At 41.5% G+C, this 17,500-nt stretch overlaps 1 protein-coding gene across 1 annotated transcript in view; it reads left to right on the top strand.

The window, feature by feature from the left end:
• Positions 1-17,500, top strand: part of mrpl21 (mitochondrial ribosomal protein L21) — a 39,450-nt gene that overhangs the window by 121 nt on the left and 21,829 nt on the right. The window contains exons 2-3 of the mRNA XM_080729926.1: positions 11,060-11,117; positions 14,108-14,193. Of these exons, the coding sequence (XP_080586052.1) occupies positions 11,060-11,117; positions 14,108-14,193 (144 nt within the window). The remainder of the gene's footprint in view (positions 1-11,059; positions 11,118-14,107; positions 14,194-17,500) is intronic.

Here is a 17,500-nt window from a genome sequence, read left to right as displayed (position 1 = left end):
ATTATCTTCACTGTGAGTGTTGCATATAGAACGTTACGTCCTCACCCCTTGTGCTCCCAGATGAGGTCCTATAAAGATGGCGTAGCGATCGCTGGACTGCCGCAACAACGAGTTTGAAAACACTCTAAACCACATTTTATCCAAAAAGTAAAGGTAGTTCTTAGCTCCCAGACTGTGGTTGCCTAACATCGGTACATAAAACATGAACTACGGCATGAAACAACCCCTTAAATCGCTAGTTTTGTAATGTTTTCCCATTCAACCGAAACTCCCCCGGCGGCAGTTCCCTGTATCTGCTACAATGGGAAAGATGCAGTACTTGCACCTGCCGCCGGGGGCTTTTGTGAATTTAATGAGACTAAAAAGCGATTTAAACCGTTTTCCCAACGCCGTGGTTGATGTTTTATGTACCGAGGTTAGGTAACCACAGTCTGGGAGCTCGGAACTACCTTTACTTTTTGGATAAAATGTGGTTTTGAGTGTTTTCCAACTCGTTGTTGCGGCAGTCCAGCGATCGCTGCGCCATCTTTCTAGGACCTCATCTGGGAGCACAACAGTCTGCAGCGACGGGTGAGGTTCTATATGGGGCTGTTATGATCCATGTAAACACGTTGTGAACTTGTAGATCTGCTCTGATCACTGTGTGAACTCATAGACGGGTTTCTGGTCTACGTTACACTGACGTCTGTACCAAAATTAGCCAATGAAACCAGCGCTCCCCAAAACAACAGGTTTGGTGATTGGTGGAAAGGCATCCGTTAGATGCGCGCGCATCCTTTTGTTTATAAACAGGAAACCCGTCTATAACGTGCGTGCGTGCGTGTGTGTGCGTGTGTGTGTGTGCGCGTGTGTGTGTGTGTGTGTGTGTGTGTGTGTGTGTGTGTGTGTATGTGTTACTATTGGGAACAAACCTATTAAATGTCAACCCGAGATCATTGTTTTGATATGTTGAATCTATGTATGTTGATCTACATGCACGCAACGCGCTGTGAGCTTGTAGATCTGCTATGTTTGGTGAAACGTCAAGTATAAAGTTATTTTTAAATCTTTTAGGGGTAAAGATTTGTAAAAGTGACACAAATGTAAAGTAACTGTAATTCAGTGTTGCTGTCTGGATGAAACGGACATTTACAAAACATAACAAAGTGAAATATAGCTTATGATTTTACACAATGGAAATGAAGGGTTACACATCTCCATTCAGAAACACCTCGGGGGTCCCCAGTTAAAATACTAGAAAAGAAAATTTCTACGAAATTTTAAGTGTGCCTGCAGCTCGCTAAGTCTGTGCAACCTTGTGTAGCGGTTGGTGTTAGTGTTTCGTTTTGAGAGGGTCGTTCCCCCTGAAAAACACGTTTTGGCATGAAACGGTTACGTTTTGCGCGTTTGTGGTGCCCCCTATGGGTCGAAGTGGAAATGCTTTTGGGTATATGTTCAGTATAGCGCCCCCCACTTGTGGTTAAAATGTGGTGTTGACTGGATGTTTCGTTTGTGATTTATGGCTACTTCTTACAAAACGGGCTCCTCCCGCTAACTTTGGAACCCTGTTACGGAAGAACGGTATGGACTATCAAAATATCGTTTAAATATGTTTATCGCATGAGTCCATAGATCGTGTGTAGGGTTGGACACGGTAACCGCCGTACCGCGGTAAACCGAGGTCTACCGCGGTGTCAGTGTGCTTACCGCGGTAAAAAAAGACAAAAAAAGTCTATTTTTTATTGGAAAACCAGCGAGTTTTAAAACGGGGGAGAAGCGAGGACCGCATGCGCTCCATGCCGCTCTGCTCTGGGCCGTGTACCACAGTTTGGAAGCCACATACGTCACTCTCACTCTCAGAGACACAGACAGTCAGACCTACACAGGGCAGCCTGCGTAGAGGAGTACAAAGCAGCGTAAACTTTCTCTGTAATCCACACGACACAAGGATGTGAATACATACATTGTGTTGTGGCATATCTTTTTTTATTCATACGGATTACTGGCGGAGCGCGGGCCGTGTGGTCTAAAACCGAAAATGAAACTATTTTACTTTTTCCACCGCGTCGTAACCGCGTCTCACGTTGTGCCCCGTCTGTCGGCGCGTCGGAGATTTTATAACCTTTTCTGTCAAGTCTTGTAACTAAAACCTGTATATAGCAGCACTCAATCACTGCGATTTGAGAGTTGAGACGACGTGAGTTTACAGAATCACTGTACACGATCTGACTACCCGTCCTCTTCTGTTTTGTTCACACAGCTGTTTGTGTCTGAAAAGCTAAGTAGCTAGCCTACGTTACTATGGTAACCCGACAGTGCAGATCTAAAAGCTCAGAACGCGTCGCAGATGCGATGTGTTGTGAGCTTGTAGATCTGCTCCTTTCAAAGCCATACCCGCTGTGCTGTACGGAGAAGTATAACTCGGGCAGTCAGGCTGTGGAGATGCGACTTTGGGAAGATGATTGCAATATTTTGGCTTATCGCCGAACCTTAATTAATAGATACGGGGGTGCGGTAATTACCGCAGTACCGGCGGTAAATGGGAAGACGGTAATCGCGGTAAGAAAATGTCGATACCGCCCCAGGCCTAATCGTGTGTATCGATTTTTGTGACATTTGGAGAAAATATGTAGGAAAAGGAGCAAAAAGTGTATTTTGAAGAAAATTCAAAATGGCGGAAAATCTATCCTGACGCAAATGGGCGTGGCCTATATGAGGAGATGCGTCATGACCCAAGGAATCCAGGGAAAAAGGAATTTTAATTTTCCGACCCACGGTTCAAGAGTTACAGGCCGAAAGGTAAAGTGGACTGTTATAGCGCCACCATGAGGCCAACTGACGAAATAATTTTTTATTTAATCCTTGATATCATTATAAATCTCCTCTCCAAGTTTTGAAACTGTAGCCCCTATGGTTTGCGAGAAAACAAATATTGAATGTGAGTTTTTGCGATTCCCATTATAAGTCAATGGGTAAAATTAATTCACTAATAAATTAATATCAATTAAACAATACAACTTTTCTCTTAGAAAAGTAATAGCACCCCATTCCCGGCCGAGCCGCACGTTTTGATGTATATATTGCGGCGGTGGCGTAAATCGTGCGGCACTTATTACGTGCCGAACTTTGTGGCGAAACGAATGACTTAATTAAGTATGGCGGATTACAATAAGTGTTTTGCCATTGCATGGCAGGCACACTTAATTATTATTTCGGGGGTCACTGCCTGAAAAGGTTGAGAACCAATACCTGCAATACCTCCCATAGGCAGCCAATGCATCAAAAGAGTTTTTTTGCTTTCTGATTGTATTAAACAAGCGGCTAGGTGTATGTGTCAAATTAATTAAAGGTGATACACCATGCATTTAAAAAGTATTTATGTCATATTGTTTATGTCCCAAAAACGTTTTTCAAAAGGTTTGAGGCTAAATTACCACTCCTGAATAGAGAGCCTATCCTCTTTGGATCTAGTCAGAAACTTAGCCTAGTTGAGAACTTCACAATTAAAGTAGGTGACACTGTGATAGAAAGAAAAAACTACATCTGCTACCTGGGTTGCATCCTGGAGGCTAACCTATCCAGTGAAAAAATGACCACCAAGGTAATCAATAAAGTCAACCAACGAATTCGCTTCCTGCAAAGGGTTGCCCCGCTGATCAATATTAAATCCCGAAAGACACTAGGAGGTGCTCTTATTGGGCCCCTCATTGATTACGGAGTCCTTGTCTGGTATCGCGACGCCCCAGCTGCCTTAAAGTTAAAGCTCCAAACAGCCCAGAACAAACTAATTAGGGTTGTGCTTGGTCTCCCTCCTCAGACCCACCTTCACCACGAAAGCGTGGGATGGCTCAAAGTAGCTGACAGAGTACAGCATCTTGCAATGGGCCTGGTGTACAAGATACACTACACCTCCAAGATTCCCATGTACCTGACAAACTACTTCTTAAAGGTCAAGGATGTTCACGATCACAACACCAGAGGCAGCTCCACTAATCATCATCAACGTAGATTTAACACTAAACAAGGCTCTAACTCGTTCTCCTGCTACACCATCAACATGTGGAACACCCTTCCACAAGCCCTAAAGGAGAGCAAATCCCTAGCCTCCTTCAAAATTGGTATGAAAAGTCACCTTCAGACAGCTGCTACCCGTGACTTGTAAATAGACTAAGCCCCCATGCCCCCCCCCCCCCCCCCCCCCCCCATTTCCTCTTTTTCTGCCTTTGTATTTGATGTTATGCTTTTGAAACTGATATTATCCTAGATAAAGTACTATGTTCTATCCGTCTGTCTTTCAATGTTATATGAGATACTTAAAGTGTGGTTCCTGTGGAAATAAGCCTCGGCTTTCTAGGATCTCCTTTTAGTTGACCTTGTACCAGTGATTTGTACTGTCATGAAACTGTACCTTTTTCTATTGCAAACTTCTAATAAATTCTTCAATCAATCAATCAATCTCATATTTGAATGGCTCTCAGAGCATTTTCAGCTGCAGTACCACCTTTGGCCTGAACTGCGCCACCCCACAACAAATCTTTTTGAAAAAAAAAATATTTTTTGAAAAAAAAAGTCTTTCTTCAAAACGTCCGTTTGTGACGTCACAAACGGCAGCAAATCTGGACAGCCTGTTTTGAGAACCCGTGGGATGCTTTTAACCTCCACCTTCCCAAAACCAGAGAAAGACACAACGGTCTGAAATGGGACTTTGTGAGGATAGAAGGTGCTAGTGCGACCCCAAAAAAAGGTTTTAAAATAGGAAAAGTGAAATTTCATGGTGTAGCACCTTTAACACACACACTAAGCATGCACATAGCACATGCACAACAGCAGTCCATCTGTAACATAAAACCATTGTTGGAAAATGGAAATAAGGCATTTAATTGCGACCGTCAGGTCGCACTTACTATCAAAACCACCACAAAGTGTACGTAACTCCGTCCGTCCCTCCGTCTGTCTGTCACACCTCACACGTCACACTCTTGCCCTGCTCATATCTCCGCAACCGTTGCCCCGATCCATGCCAAATTTTGCACACACGTTCCTTGCCTGCCAAACTACAACCTCCAAGGACCCCCGGAGGGGGACCCCCAGATGTAAAAAATTACCAAATGTGCAAAAATGACCAAATGACCACCCCAACGGGGCTGCTCACGGGGAATTCCCGGGGACCACCGACTCCTGGTGCTCCAGAACGGATGCAAAAGTGGTGGCGCCCCCAGTGGAGGACCCCCTCCACTGCAGCTCACATAAACTGCCGTAACTCGGGCTAGGAGCGTCGGGGAGAGCCGGGGCCGGTACCTATTCGTCCGCCAAGGCAACGCGGAGACCCCACCCCTCATTTCTCACATGCCCCTCTTCTAGCGCCACCATGAGGCCGATTCTTGCAAAACACATTTTTGGACACTGCTCCTACAGATTTTGCCCTAAAATCACACAAATCGGTACACACTATGTCTACACGTCCCCCTACACGCAGGAACCAATGCCACTTACAGCCCTCTTTGTGTATACATGTCACCTGACGGTCGCTTATCTCCCGATTTTGGGAGTCTTACTGGTGTCTTTATTCTATGTGTACTGTGCAGTGTGCATGCATGGATATGATATTCATTTAATGTCTTTATTCTATGTGTACTGTGCAGTGTGCATGCATGGATATGATATTCATTTAATGTCTTTATTCTATGTGTACTGTGCAGTGATTGATTGATTGATTGAAGACTTTATTAGAAGTTTGCATAGGAAAAGGTACAGTTTCATGACGGTACAGTTCACTGGTACAAGGTCTACTAAAAGGAGATCCATGAAAAGACTAAGCTTATTTCCACTGGAAACCATTGAAGTATCTCATATAACATTGAATGACAGACAAATAGAACACAGTACTATGCAGTAGATATGTAAAGAAAAACAAAATAGAAGACAGTAAGTCAAAACAAACAGTATATACAAAGAAGGGGCAGGGGAGGGTAGGGTTGGGCTAGATTCTTTTTTACCAGTTGCGAACGGCTGCTGCCTGTAAGTGGTTTTTCAGGGCAATTTTAAAGGATGCTAGTGATCCACACTCCTTTGTGGCCTTCGGTAAGGCTTTCCACATTTTGGTGGTATAGCAGAAAAAAGAGTTTGACCCTTTGTTGGTTTTGACTCTGGGTTGAAAGTGATCTGTGGCGCTGCCTCTGGTGTTGTAATTATGGACATCCTTAATGTTTATAAAGTATTTTGACAGGTACTTGGGTATCATAGTGGTGTAGTGTATCTTGTACACCAGGCCCATTGCAAGTTGCTGTACTCTGTCAACTACTCTGAGCCACCCCACTCTTAACTGGTGAGTAGCGGTGAGGTGAGTCTGATAGGGAAGTCTAAGCAGGACCCTAATTAGTTTATTTTGGGCTGTTTGTAGTTTAGTTTTCAGGGCTTGTGGGGCGTCACAATACCATACGTGGACTCCGTAGTCAAAGAGGGGCTGGATTATTGCACCAGCTATGGTCTTCAGTGTGTTGGAATTGACCATCGGGGCGATCCTCTGTAGGAAACGAGTTCGTTGGTTGATTTTATTTATTACTTTAGAAGTCATCTTTTCACTGGAAAGATTAGCTTCAAGGATACATCCTAAGTAAGAGATTTCGTTTTTTCGTGTTATGACCTTGTCACCCACTTTGATTGTGAAGTTATCAACTTTTTTGAGGTTATGATTTGATCCAAAGAGGATGGACTCTGTTTTACCCAGGTGAATTGATAATTTGTTGTCGTTAAGCCATGTGCAGATCTTACTTAGTTCAGAGTTAAGTGTCTTCTCAACCTGCAAGTGGTCCTTGCCCGAGACTAGGAGAGCCGAGTCATCCGCGAACAGGAACAGGTTGCAGTCACAAGCAGATGCCATGTCGTTCACGTATATTAGGAACAACAGAGGTCCCAGTATGCTACCTTGAGGAACACCACAGTTTACCGGGAGGGGGGGGGACAGGGTACCGTTAATCTCCACCACCTGTTCCCTCCCCACCAGGTAAGACTGCATCCACCTCACTGCTGCGCTGTCAAGACCGATGGCTTTTAGTTTCTCAATCAGAATAGAATGATTTACGGTGTCAAATGCCTTCTGGAGGTCCATCATGACCATGCCGCTATATTTGCCGTCATCCGCTTCGCGTTTGATTTGGTCAGTCAAATAGAGAAGGCATGTGTCAGTGGAATGAGATTTTCTGAATCCAGATTGGAACTCGTAAATCAGATTATTCTCATCGAGATATCTTGCTATCTGTTCGTAGACTATTTTCTCCATGACTTTGGATATGAAGCTAAGAATGGAAACGGGACGGTAGTTTCCAGGGTCTAGTTTGCTACCTTTTTTATGCAGGGGGGTTACTTTTGCTAGTTTGAAGTCCTGTGGGACATGACCCTGTTCGATGGAAAGGTTAATTATGTGGGTAATTATTGGAGCAATGGTGGCGGCTGAATCTCTGAGAAATCTAGCTGGAATTTTATCAAGGCCAGTGGCCTTGTGTTGAGGTAGGGCACTCAGTTTTTTAAACACTTCATCAGTTGTCACTGTGGCAAGTTTAAAACTGTCTTTTCTGACGCCCAGTTTATTGTAGAATTTCTTAACAAATTTTACACCATACCGCCCAGATGGGGCGACCAGTTTTTCAACCAGCGAACGGGCCACGGTGGTAAAGGTTTCGTTAAGATGGGTAGCCACTTCACATTTGTCAGAAATGAGAGCGGTGTCCGTTTTGATGTTTATGCTGTGGCCTATGGTTTTAGGTTTTAAGCCTAATGTGTTGTTAAGCAACTTCCATAGGTCTCGTGGTTTGTTTTTGAATTCGTCGATTTTTTCATCAATGTAGTTTTTTTGGGCGGCTCTAATATAGGCAGTTGTCTGGTTTCTAAGCTTCTTGCACTGAGCAGTAAGATGCTTGATTTGGATATTGAGGTCAGGGTTGAATTTTTTTTTAAGTTTTTTGCAGCACTTACGTTTTTCATCGTACTTTTTGTCTCTGAGTTTAGCTGATTCAGCAATATCTGAGTTATACCATGGCTCTTGGCGGGCTTTAACCCTGGTGGTATTCAAGGGGGCCACGATGTCTAGAGCATCGGTCAATTTGGTTTTAAAACCACACCATGCTCCTTCGACATTTGTACACTGCAGTTCAGAGGAAAAGTCTGTATTCGCTAGAGTGTTATTTAAAGCCTCACTGGAGTAGTTTTTGAGGCTTCTAGCTACAACTGTTTTGTGGCCACTAGCCTTGGGTTTGTGTATTTTACGCGTACAGTAGATCATGTAATGATCACTAAGACAGTAGATCATGTAATGATCACTAAGACCGTGTACATGCATGGATATGATATTCATTTAATGTCTTTATTCTATGTGTACTGTGCAGTGTGCATGCATGGATATTAGGGCTGTGAAAATTTGCCAAAAATAGCATTCGAATATTCGCCCGAAAATCCACCGTTGATTCGAATAAATTCGAATATTCGAAAATATCGAATAATTCGAAGCATTCGCAATTCGAAGCTGTTTATTCTAATGTTTTTTTTTTTTTTAAGAAACCTTTTTCTTTAATTATTTATTTCATTTGCATTGTTATATTGCTGTTGGTGTACTGACATATTAACTTGTTTATTATTGTGATATTTATATTATATATTGTGTTATCTGCTTATTGTAAGTCGCTTTGGATTAAAAGCATCTGCTAAATGCCTAAACTGTAAACTGTAGACAGTCGCGGTCGTGCAGCCAGGTCCGCGTTGGTCAGGGACGTGCCGTGCAAAGAATGCTATAGAGGCAGGGGCTGACATTTCTAAAAGGGCATTTTGGTGGACAATTCTCTCTTAAAAGGGCAGGGGCTCAAGCCCCGTTTGATGTCTGTGTGCACGTGCCTGGCAGCATCGCATCGTTGTTGCGAAGCGTCACAGCAGCAGCCTGTGATGGAGTTGGAACAGCCACGACATGAAACGAGCAATTATAATCACACCAATGGAGTATGTTTTTGTTTGAACCAAATTAGGCAGTCTACAAGAGTGTGACGGAGTTTTACCGTTACCGTGGCTGCGTGCGGGGAGAATGACTCGTGAGAGAAGAAATCCATGCTTTGTGTTTTTCGGTGGAGAAGTCTCGTTGTCCGGCTTCCCGTCACTACCAAATGAGTCGCACGTTTCAGCTTGACTCGTTAATCCTTCTGAATCAACGTATTAAGTTTAAAAGCACTGAGTGTGCAGTGAACTGCGAGGCGAGTGCATCTCTCCACTCCGTCGGAAAGGAAAGAGCCTTCCCTGCGGAGCGGACGACGGCCAGTGACAGTGTGAAGGGAAAGTTAAAAGCAGCTGGAGGTTTATTCTTCGCCGTATGACGGTGTTGCTAAATAGGCACCCTTAATGTACAAGCCCACAACGTGTTGGATCAGCGACGCATTGTGGACCTGTAGATCAGCCCACTTTTGCAGCAGCGAATGGAGACTTCTGCCTTGCGAGACCAGCCACCTTTTAACGTTCCATGCGCCCAGAATCTCGCGAGAAGTGCGGTAGATTTGTTTTAATTAAATATAAATTAATTCGAAGCTCAATTTTTTACTTTCGAATATTCTTTTATTGTTAACATTCGAACGAATATTCGAATAAAGAATATTCTTTCACACCCCTAATGGATATGATATTCATTTAATGTCTTTATTCTATGTGTACTGTGCAGTGTGCATGCATGGATATGATATTCATTTAATGTCTTTATTCTATGTGTACTGTGCAGTGTACATGCATGGATATGATATTCATTTAATGTCTTTATTCTATGTGTACTGTGCAGTGTACATGCATGGATATGATATTCATTTAATGTCTTTATTCTATGTGTACTGTGCAGTGTACATGCATGGATATGATATTCATTTAATGTCTTTATTCTATGTGTACTGTGCAGTGTGCATGCATGGATATGATATTCATTTAATGTCTTTATTCTATGTGTGCTGTGCAGTGTGCATGCATGGATATGATATTCATTTAATGTCTTTATTCTATGTGTACTGTGCAGTGTGCATGCATGGATAATTGGATATGATATTCATTTAATGTCTTTATTCTATGTGTACTGTGCAGTGTGCATGCATGGATATGATATTCATTTAATGTCTTTATTCTATGTGTACTGTGCAGTGTGCATGCATGGATATGATATTCATTTAATGTCTTTATTCTATGTGTACTGTGCAGTGTGCATGCATGGATATGATATTCATTTAATGTCTTTATTCTATGTGTACTGTGCAGTGTACATGCATGGATATGATATTCATTTAATGTCTTTATTCTATGTGTACTGTGCAGTGTGCATGCATGGATATGATATTCATTTAATGTCTTTATTCTATGTGTACTGTGCAGTGTGCATGCATGGATATGATATTCATTATCTGGGTTAGGCAGGCAGTGGACCGTAAGCAGAAAAAACATTACAATCTATAGAATGCAATTGTTTTCACTAAAATCATGAGTAATATCGATATCAAGGTATTCAACGCTATTGAATATAATTTTTTTTTTTTTTTATATCGCCCAACCTTAATGGAAATGCACGTTATTGTATTTAATCAACGATTGTTTGCGCAATTTGAGAAACCTGGGCTTTTTTGGAACATAACCAACATGGAATGTGAAATGGAGTATCATTTATGCAACATGTATTTTACACCAGGAGAAATGTCTCCTCGCGGGGCCAGACTCGTTTTCCTCACAACATAATCACTAAAATATCGTCACTGTCGGGCAGAAACCTCGTATCTCCAAGTTCCAAATGTGTACGTCTTTTGGTAAAGCAAAGCCCAGCTTCATCATACAAGACTGTCGCACAAAACTATTATGTAGGGATAAAACATCCGTGCCCTGAGACAAAAAAGTTTGGGAACCCCTGCTATAGAGATGCAGCTCTTAAGTAACTGAGGGGTAAAATGGGGGTCCTTGGCCTGAAAACGTTGAGGACCCTTGGTGTACAGTAAAGGACATGATGACAAAGACATCATGATGACATCATAAAAACATGTCATCATTGATTTAACAGTGTCTCTATTGTTTTATCTTTCAGGGTTCATATTTCCATCCCTGCCCTCCAGAAAGAACACTTCTACCAGTGTACCCTCCAGGTAACATTTATACCCTCTATAATACACTCTATAATAACACCTTACCATCCAGGTAACATTTATACCCTCTATAATACACTCTATAATAACACCTTACCCTCCAGGTAACATTTATACCCTCTATAATACACTCTATAATAACACCTTACCATCCAGGTAACATTTATACCCTATAATACACTCTATAATAACACCTTACCATCCAAAAAGAACACTTCTACCAGTGTCAGCCTACCATCCAGGTAACATTTATACCCTACAACAGTGATGTCATTACGTGCGCGTCCCGCGTCAAATACGCGTTCATGTCGCCCAGAGACGCATTCACGTCTTGTTTCTGGGGTCCCGGGGACGCGCCTCCATTATTAATCCATAATTTACCGCATCGCGGTAAAAGAAAAACATTAGCGATTAGCGAATCGCAAAGGCCGCGATGTTCTGCTAAGTAGACTTCCCAAGCAATATGGAGACGTTTAAATTTTTGAAATCCCTTCATAATTGACTACGCAATGATCAAATCAAACCGTGGTGTCTGTCTTTGCTTCCTATTAAACCTGCGGAGAGGAGAGGAGCCAACTGTCTGTCTAACAGCACGTACAAGTTTATTTCCGTTCCAACAGAGTAGGTTCCAACGGAGTAGGCCTACTCCATAGCTACAGGTAGTGAATGTTCTTGTAATCATTATAAATATAATGTCCTTAAATCCTTGTGCATTGATTAAAAGCTGCCGTTTGTCATAAGCTGAAAGTGAAAGTGATTTCTGTGCAACGGTGGCTGCCCCTCCTCTTTCCCCCGCACACACAACTTTTGGTGTGTGTCTTAGGGTGCTTTTTTTTGCCTTGATGAAACTTAAGCAAGGCAGCGACATGCGGTACTTTCTTCCTTGACAATAATGAGAGGCAGACAATACCATTACTGACATTTTGCTGAATATAAAAACGTTTTATATTGCTAATAGCAAAGTAAAAGGGAATCTTTTGGAAACTTAATGGGTCTGTTACTCGGTGAACAAATGGAACCAAATGGACCTGTTCCATTTGTAGGCCTACTCTAGTTTTTTAAAATGTAATATAAATTGGGGTCCCAGTGATATAAATATAATTAAATGCGTGTCTGTAGCCTAGTGTATTTAGAAATCCTAGTTCTAAGTTCAAACATTAGCCAAATTGTAAAATAAATATAAGAAATAGGCAAACATTTTGAAAATAGCCGATCTACAAGCTCAGTCTTTAGACGGCCTTAATAACCTATTGTGGTGTGTAAAATAGCCTATAGAAAAAAGTTAATAATAATAATAATAATGGTAATAATAAGGGTAGTAATAATAATAATAATACATAAAAAAGTATCGAAAACGGTATCGAAAAAGGTATCGTATCGATTCCCAGGTATCGAAAAAGGTATCGTATCGATTCAGAGGTGAACGATACCCATCTCCGCGGCGTTGAATTTTTTTGGGACCCATAAAATATCCCTGGGACTCATCCGAAAAACTCTTCTGGGGTCCCGGGACTCATTACATTAAAAACCTATTAACATCACTGCTACAATAACAGCCTACCATCCAGGTAACATTTATACCCTACAATAACAGCCTACCATCCAGGTAACATTTATACCCTACAATAACAGCCTACCATCCAGGTAACATTTATACCTAGTATTCAAAGTATTTGACCTCAAAGTATTGGAATAGTGGAATATTCGACAGGACTGAATAAACTGTCAAGATCTGCTATTTTTTAGCTGAAGTTCCTCGTGTTGAATATGGACACTAGGGTTGCATATAAAAGGAGTGCATATAAAAAAGGAGAAAAAAAGGTATCTATCACACAACGATTTTACCAGTGTCAGCCTACCCTCCAGGTAACATTAATACCTTATAATAACACCTTACCCTGCATGTAACATTTATACCCTATAAATAATAACACCCTAGTACCTCTGGGACAACCAGATGTTATGTTATTGTTGTTTGGGACACGATCAACACAATCCTGAGTTAGTATTTGTGTTCAATCTGTGTTTTGAGATATTTTAGTATTTCAGCATGCTACAACTGGTCATATGATGCTTTGTAGCATGATATTGCATCATCTAATCCGTTGTAGCATGCTGAAATACTAAAATATCTCAAAACACAGATTGAACACAAATACTAACTCAGGATTGTGTTGATCGTGTTGACCCAACCAACCATCCAGGTAACATTTATACCATACATCAGGGACCAGTGGGCCACATTACAACCAAGTCAAGAGGCCAGTTTATAAAATCACATTACTTGATAACTCCTCTTTTATTTGCTTTATTTCCACACAACGTAAGACAGGTGCAATGTGCATTATTGTATGGCTTGGAATTCCATTTATATTCTGTCAATGAGACAATTTGTAATCAAAGTAATTTGCTACATTTTGTATAATCTTTAATAATTCTGTGCAATTATCATATTCCACACAAACACTAAACAAGGTATGAGAAGCCCTGGTATAGAGCATTAACACATTCATCCACCAGGGGCATTGACAACTCATTCTTATGACTTCCTATCTAGCCAAGCTGTATAAACTATAGATTTTAAAGAGAAAACAATAAAATAATTATACTTATAATAATAAGTTTGGCATGGATCGGAGCAACAATGGAGGAGATATGAGCAGGGCAAAAGTGTGATGTGACTGACTGACTGGCTGCCGGTGGAGGTTTTGATAGTAACTGCGACCTGACGATGCGACACATCACTGCCCTACAGAACACCCTACCATCCAGGTAACATTTATACCCTACAGTGATACTGAACCTGTGTGTGTGGTTGTGTGTGTGTGTGTGTGTGTGTGTGTGTGTGTGTGTGTGTGTGTGTGTGTGTGTGTGTGTGTGTGTGTGTGTGTGGTTGTGTGGTTGTGTGTGTGGTTGTGTGTGGTTGTGTGTGTGTGTGTGTGTGTGGTTGTGTGTGTGTGTGTGGTTGTGTGTGTGTGTGTGGTTCATAGTGTGGTTCCTCAGACGTCTCTCTCCAGTCCTCCGTGGGCGGAGCTTCAGAGCATCGACCAGGAAGTGCAACAACAGCAGCATGCAGGTGACCTTTATTTTTTATCTGGCCCAGTGTGAATGGGCCTTTAAACCTAAAGATGCTATCTAGCTTCATGTGTGGTCATTGAGAGAAGGAGTGTTACAGTAGTGCTATGGGTTTATCTATCTTCATGTATGGTCATTGAGGGAAGGAGTGTTACAGTAGTGCTATGGGTTTATCTATCTTCATGTATGGTCATTGAGGGAAGGAGTGTTACAGTAGTGCTATGGGTTTATCTATCTTCATGTATGGTCATTGAGGGAAGGAGTGTTACAGTAGTGCTATGGGTTTATCTATCTTCATGTATGGTCATTGAGGGAAGGAGTGTTACAGTAGTGTTATGAGTTTATCTAGCTTCATGTATGATCATTGAGGGAAGGAGTGTTACAGTAGTGCTATGAGTTTATCTAGCTTCATGTATGATCATTGAGGGAAGGAGTGTTACAGTAGTGCTATGGGTTTATCTAGCTTCATGTATGATCATTGAGGGAAGGAGTGTTACAGTAGTGCTATGAGTTTATCTAGCTTCATGTATGATCATTGAGGGAAGGAGTGTTACAGTAGTGCTATGGGTTTATCTAGCTTCATGTATGATCATTGAGGGAAGGAGTGTTACAGTAGTGCTATGAGTTTATCTAGCTTCATGTATGATCATTGAGGGAAGGAGTGTTACAGTAGTGCTATGGGTTTATCTAGCTTCATGTGTGGTCATTGAGGGAAGGAGTGTTACAGTAGTGTTATGGGTTTATCTAGCTTCATGTATGGTCATTGAGGGAAGGAGTGTTACAGTAGTGCTATGGGTTTATCTATCTTCATGTATGATCATTGAGGGAAGGAGTGTTACAGTAGTGTTATGGGGTTATCTAGCTTCATGTATGGTCATTGAGGGAAGGAGTGTTACAGTAGTGTTATGGGTTTATCTATCTTCATGTATGGTCATTGAGGGAAGGAGTGTTACAGTAGTGCTATGGGTTTATCTATCTTCATGTATGATCATTGAGGGAAGGAGTGTTACAGTAGTGTTATGGGGTTATCTAGCTTCATGTATGATCATTGAGGGAAGGAGTGTTACAGTAGTGCTATGGGTTTATCTAGCTTCATGTATGGTCATTGAGGGAAGGAGTGTTACAGTAGTGTTATGGGTTTATCTATCTTCATGTATGGTCATTGAGAGAAGGAGTGTTACAGTAGTGCTATGAGTTTATCTAGCTTCATGTATGATCATTGAGGGAAGGAGTGTTACAGTAGTGCTATGAGTTTATCTAGCTTCATGTATGATCATTGAGGGAAGGAGTGTTACAGTAGTGTTATGGGTTTATCTATCTTCATGTATGGTCATTGAGAGAAGGAGTGTTACAGTAGTGCTATGAGTTTATCTAGCTTCATGTATGATCATTGAGGGAAGGAGTGTTACAGTAGTGATATGGGTTTATCTATCTTCATGTATGGTCATTGAGAGAAGGAGTGTTACAGTAGTGCTATGAGTTTATCTAGCTTCATGTATGATCATTGAGAGAAGGAGTGTTACAGTAGTGCTATGAGTTTATCTATCTTCATGTATGGTCATTGAGAGAAGGAGTGTTACAGTAGTGCTATGAGTTTATCTAGCTTCATGTATGATCATTGAGAGAAGGAGTGTTACAGTAGTGCTATGAGTTTATCTATCTTCATGTATGGTCATTGAGAGAAGGAGTGTTACAGTAGTGTTATGGGTTTATCTATCTTCATGTGTGGTCATTGAGGGAAGGAGTGTTACAGTAGTGTTATGGGTTTATCTAGCTTCATGTATGATCATTGAGGGAAGGAGTGTTACAGTAGTGTTATGGGTTTATCTATCTTCATGTATGGTCATTGAGAGAAGGAGTGTTACAGTAGTGATATGGGTTTATCTAGCTTCATGTATGGTCATTGAGAGAAGGAGTGTTACAGTAGTGCTATGGGTTTATCTATCTTCATGTATGATCATTGAGGGAAGGAGTGTTACAGTAGTGCTATGAGTTTATCTATCTTCATGTATGATCATTGAGGGAAGGAGTGTTACAGTAGTGTTATGGGTTTATCTATCTTCATGTGTGATCATTGAGGGAAGGAGTGTTACAGTAGTGTTATGGGTTTATCTATCTTCATGTATGATCATTGAGGGAAGGAGTGTTACAGTAGTGCTATGAGTTTATCTAGCTTCATGTATGATCATTGAGGGAAGGAGTGTTACAGTAGTGTTATGGGTTTATCTATCTTCATGTATGATCATTGAGGGAAGGAGTGTTACAGTAGTGCTATGAGTTTATCTATCTTCATGTATGATCATTGAGGGAAGGAGTGTTACAGTAGTGTTATGGGTTTATCTAGCTTCATGTGTGGTCATTGAGAGAAGGAGTGTTACAGTAGTGTTATGGGTTTATCTAGCTTCATGTATGATCATTGAGGGAAGGAGTGTTACAGTAGTGATATGGGTTTATCTATCTTCATGTATGATCATTGAGGGAAGGAGTGTTACAGTAGTGTTATGGGTTTATGAGGAGTCTGAAGAGGTGAGTCCTCTGGGAAAAGAGCAGAGATATGTTCTTGTTTGTGCAGGAGCTTGTTTACAATGTAATGAGGAAAAGGAAGTTGTTTTTGTTCTGCAAAAGAGGACAAAATGTGCCACAGAGACACACAAACCCGATTCTAGAAGTGTCTTTTGAATCCTTCTAAGGTTTTTTGAAAAAACCCTATGTTTCTATGTCAGCAATCTGGCCAGCCATCGTCTAAGAAAAGGTCCTTTTCACTTCAACTGGAGCTCAGTTAGTCTGTTCTTGAGAGACTACTATGTCAGTGGTTCTCAAACCTTTTCATGTGAAGGACACCCAAAATGATATGACCACGGACCCCCATCTCAAAATATTTAGTTCCAGGGACCCCCCAGAAGCAAAATTTGAGTTACAAACGTTCGTTTTGAAAATACATATATTCGAAGATTTGCACACATTTTCAAGACTTGAAAAGAAATAGCAGATCTACAAGCTCGCAGCGCAGCACTCGGTGCCGCGCTGTGAGCTTGTATATCTGCTATTTTTCACTGGTTAAAGCATTCAATAATTCTAGACCTGAATGGGTTAAAAAAAAACACCCAACACGTTTCGGCAAACGCCTTCTTCTTCGTCTGTGTGTGTGTGTGTGTGTGTGTGTGTGTGTGTGTGTGTGTGTGTGTGTGTGTGTGTGTGTGTGTGTGTGTGTGTGTGTGTGTGTGTGTGTGTGTGTGTGTGTGTGTGTGTGTGTGTGTGTGTGTGTGTGTGTGTGTGTGTGTGTGTGTAGAGGTGGTCAGTAAGGTCAA

The sequence above is a fragment of the Nannobrachium achirus genome (assembly GCF_963921795.1).
Source record: "Nannobrachium achirus genome assembly, chromosome: 7".
Classification (NCBI taxonomy): domain Eukaryota; kingdom Metazoa; phylum Chordata; class Actinopteri; order Myctophiformes; family Myctophidae; genus Nannobrachium; species Nannobrachium achirus.
Note: the sequence above shows the minus strand (reverse complement) of the source record. Positions and strands in the feature narration are given on the sequence as shown.